At 38.4% G+C, this 3,949-nt stretch overlaps 2 protein-coding genes across 2 annotated transcripts in view; one reads left to right on the forward strand and one right to left on the reverse strand.

Moving 5' to 3' along the window:
- Nucleotides 1-1,363, reverse strand: part of LOC107565100 (suppressor of tumorigenicity 14 protein homolog) — a 24,675-nt gene extending 23,312 nt beyond the window's left edge. The window contains exons 1-2 of the mRNA XM_016250299.1: nt 1,130-1,363; nt 744-847 (exon numbers count right to left, since the gene is read on the reverse strand). Coding sequence (XP_016105785.1) covers nt 744-788 — 45 coding nt within the window. The 5' untranslated portion in view covers nt 789-847; nt 1,130-1,363. The remainder of the gene's footprint in view (nt 1-743; nt 848-1,129) is intronic.
- Nucleotides 1,155-3,949, forward strand: part of LOC107565101 (amyloid-like protein 2) — an 85,015-nt gene continuing 82,220 nt past the window's right edge. The window contains exon 1 of the mRNA XM_016250300.1: nt 1,155-1,206. Coding sequence (XP_016105786.1) covers nt 1,170-1,206 — 37 coding nt within the window. The 5' untranslated portion in view covers nt 1,155-1,169. The remainder of the gene's footprint in view (nt 1,207-3,949) is intronic.

A 3,949-nucleotide genomic window follows, 5' to 3' on the forward strand; every position in this document is an offset into this window, starting at 1 on the left:
TTATCAAAGTTAAGACTCTGCCACACCCCCCTAAAACGGCTCGTTCTAACACGCCCCCACATATCTACCTCACTATGTGGAAATATTTGCATAATGCCGCCCAAATGTGCACAAAAAAAAGAAGGCGTGGTTTCAGTAACCGCAATTAGTGTTGAAGCAGCATGTCAGGGAGACGCTGTGTGTTTCAGTGCGAAAGCAAAAGCACTTCCAGAAGTAGATGCATTTGGGAATCTTTAAGAACAGAACAGAACAGCAATGCATTTTATGGACGATCGTCTCGTGAACCTAGGAGAGGAGGTCATTCTGACTTTGCTATGACAATCTGGCGCTTCTGAATCAGCTACTGTTTTGTTATTAGTTTAAGTATTTGCTATTGACTGTTCAAATGCAACATAATACTAACGTTCGAACCCATTTTGAGGCCTGGAAACCAAAATGTTAGGATTTCCTGATATTTAGAGGTTTTCCATGAGCGTGGGAACCTTGATAGTAAAAGACATAGATGGAAGCAATGCCACTACCACCATAACCACACTCTTATTTGTAGTTTAAGCTTCCAGCCCTGGCAGATCTTCATAGGATCCCTTCTACGAAACAGGTCGACACAACAGGAAATGCATTCATGTGATGAAAAAATGACCACAGCACAGCTTTTAGGACAGATGTGTGAGATATCAGTCATTACATGTTTAAGGTTGAAAACTATTAAGTTGTTAATATGGTAAAGGCCGGATGAATCTTACCGAAGTGCCGGGAGTGTAACGCATTCCTCGATCCATAGAATCCATTTCTGAGAGACCACCAGGAGAATAAATATCTACAGACGTTTCTTCTCACACTTCCACCTCTGCTGACAAAATAAGACGAGGAATTGTGTATTGTAAGAAACAAAAAAAATCACAGGCTTGCTATTCTAAGAATAACAAACAAGAAATTACACAAGTGTGGAAACCAACAACACGCCCATAACAAGTGCACGAGGAACAAAATATCAATTCCAGCGTCCTAATAAAAACTTCCCAAATGAACAGTCGAACAAACTAAGACGTGTATGTCTCAAAAACGAAATGACAGGATTAAAATGAGGGACTTTTTGTCTTCCGGAGAGAGTGAAGATGGTTTCGGCTACCTGTGAGACGAGAGAGATATTTCCGGAGACTCGCGGCACGATGGGAGTGACTAACTCAAGCGATACCAGCTCGACAGGTGAGCACTTCCCACAAATAACACTTTAAAACCCAATCTCCAAACTACACAATAGCCCTAAATACATCGAGGTACAGTGACTACGTGCCTTAACATTTTAAAGCAACTGTAAGGTATATTTTAAGTATAGATATGACTGTACAAATTCAGTATCGATGTGTAGCCTATTTCTGCTACAGAGTGACTCGCCTTTCGCGGGCGTCGGCTATGTCTCGGAATCTAGTGTGCTGCCTACTTAGACCGCATGGTTAGCCATCATACCTAGACTGATTCGGAATACGCCTATGGGACCGAAAAGACTGTCTAGGTAGGACGCGTAGTAGATTTTGAGACAAAGCCTTAAATGATACAAACTTGACATGCAGGTTTCTGTTGCATGAAAATGGCGTTTCCACGAAATAGAGCTCACTAGAAAAACCGATGAGTAAGGCTAAAGATATAAAGATAAAAAAATGAGAAAATATAGACCAAAAAAAAAATATATATATATATATATATACCAATACAAATCAAATATCTGTATAATAATAATAATACAATATAATACGCCAGTAATAATAAAGTTTATTGATATCAGATAATATTAATATGTCATAATAAGGTGAAGTTTGCTGACCAAATATATTTGCTATTACTGAAATTAAAATGAAATACAGTATAGAAATTAAACAACTAAATTATAATCAAAAGGCAATCTCAGAGTGAAGGTAACAAAAGATTTGATAAGCAAATATTCAGCAGGAATGGATATGGGTTAGTCTCTCAAAATGGCAAGCTGTAAGATATAAAGTGTTCTGTCCATGTTAAAGGACATCTGTCAGAGAACAAATAGCAGTCGCTTGTACAATGGGTCAGTAAATGCAAATAATATCAATTGTTGTAAAAACTGTATGTTATGTAATCTGTCACAGCTTCTGCAAACAGTGCAAATGAAATGCTGTTTTCAACATTGACAATTTCACTGCCACAAAACATTGTGTGTGCCATTATTTTGAATTATGTTTATGACAAAAATGGTTTTATATAGATAAATGTTTAGATGAATGTCCTTATTGACCTTTGAAAGCATAGCATCAGCAACTGCACAATCTATAGCACACAGTATCTAGCAAAAACTATAATATATAAGATACTATAGGCTGTACAGTACACAGTGCATCAGAATGTGGGAAAACATGAATAAGTTGCACAGAAGGCAGATGACATGAAAAGCTTCTCTGTTAGATTTATTGACTATTGGATTGTGTAAATGTGGTGTGATGGGAGAAGCAGACAGTCTATTGCAGGGGTGCCCAAACTCGGTCCTGGAGGGCCGGTGTCCTGCAGAGTTTAGCTCCAACCCTAATTAAACACACCTGAAGCAGCTACTCGAGGTCTTACTAGGCATACTAGAAACTTCCAGGCAGGTGTGTTGAGGCAAGCTGGAGCTAAACTCTGCAGGACACCCACCGGCCCTCCAGGACCGAGTTTGGGCACCCCTGGTCTATTGTGTAATAGCAGCAGGCAGAAAAACACCATGTAGACTTTTCTGCCCGCATATACTGATTTCACTTGGATCCCCTGTACATCCTTGTCTGTGCTCACAGGTTGACATGGATGTAAATCAGTGTCCTGCTGTGTGACATTACTTCATCTAAAACAATTTTGGAAAACATTTTTTTTTTACTTTTTAGGTAGTTTTTTTTACCCCATGACCCCCAGCAACTCATTTTTACATAGTGCTAATCTGCAACAGTATTAAGGGATTGGGGCTTTTGTGAATGAATTTATGAATGTTGACAAATGGCACGTTCGTGACGGTGACAGAGACGTGGTGTTTTACTCTGTGTGTCTTCCACTGTGTTCTACGGTTTATTTTTCAATAGGATCAAAGAAAAGAAGATCGAAATGACCTGAATATTGAGTCCGACTCCGTCCGTTAGTTACTAGGCCCGCTCACTTTTGCCCAGGCCCGCCAAAAATACAATTCTGCCTATTGTAATGTAATCTGTCAGGACCACTAGGACTTTCTACATACGTTTTCAACGGTTGGGAAGGACGTATAAGAAAAATGGTTCTAGACAGTTTAGGGTTCTTCGGCTTCTAACAATAGCGGAACCTTTTTTCGTACTAAATAGAACCCTTTTTATAAGGTTCCATAAAGAACTATGCTTAAAAAGTGCTATATAAGACCTCAGTGGTGTTGTAAAGAACCTTTTTAATAATAATAATAATTAGTTTTTTTATTTTGTGTATTAATTTTGTATTTTTTCTACCCCTCTATCTGTCTGGTCTTATACTATGTAATCTCTATTAGGGTTTTTCTTGGATATTATCTTGTAATCTCTATTAGGGTTTTTCATCAAAACCACAACAGCATGTTGTGTGAATTAGGTACTTTTTTTGACATATGAAATCGTAGCATATATGACAGTGCACTAACAACAGTTATTAATGATAATTGACACTGAATATGAATAAATACAGAAGTAAAACTCAAAGTAGAAACAGAAAATAGATGTAATGAAGACCAAGTTCCAGTGAAATATCTTGACAATCCTCTATGATGCCTTTACGCCCATCATTTTAGTGTAACTGAATGGCAGTTTCTCTCTGCAAATGATAAGGGTGTGACAGGTGGCAGCACCTGTCTGGTAGAAACACAACTGGGTTTAGAGTCACAGTGTGTTTCTTCCATTTGTTTCAAGGGATAGTTCACACAAAAATCTCATCCTATCCCCCCCCCCCCCCCCATTCTAAAAGT

Source organism: Sinocyclocheilus grahami, unplaced genomic scaffold, assembly GCF_001515645.1.
Source record: "Sinocyclocheilus grahami isolate Dianchi unplaced genomic scaffold, SAMN03320097.WGS_v1.1 scaffold981.1, whole genome shotgun sequence".
NCBI classification, from domain to species: Eukaryota; Metazoa; Chordata; class Actinopteri; order Cypriniformes; family Cyprinidae; genus Sinocyclocheilus; species Sinocyclocheilus grahami.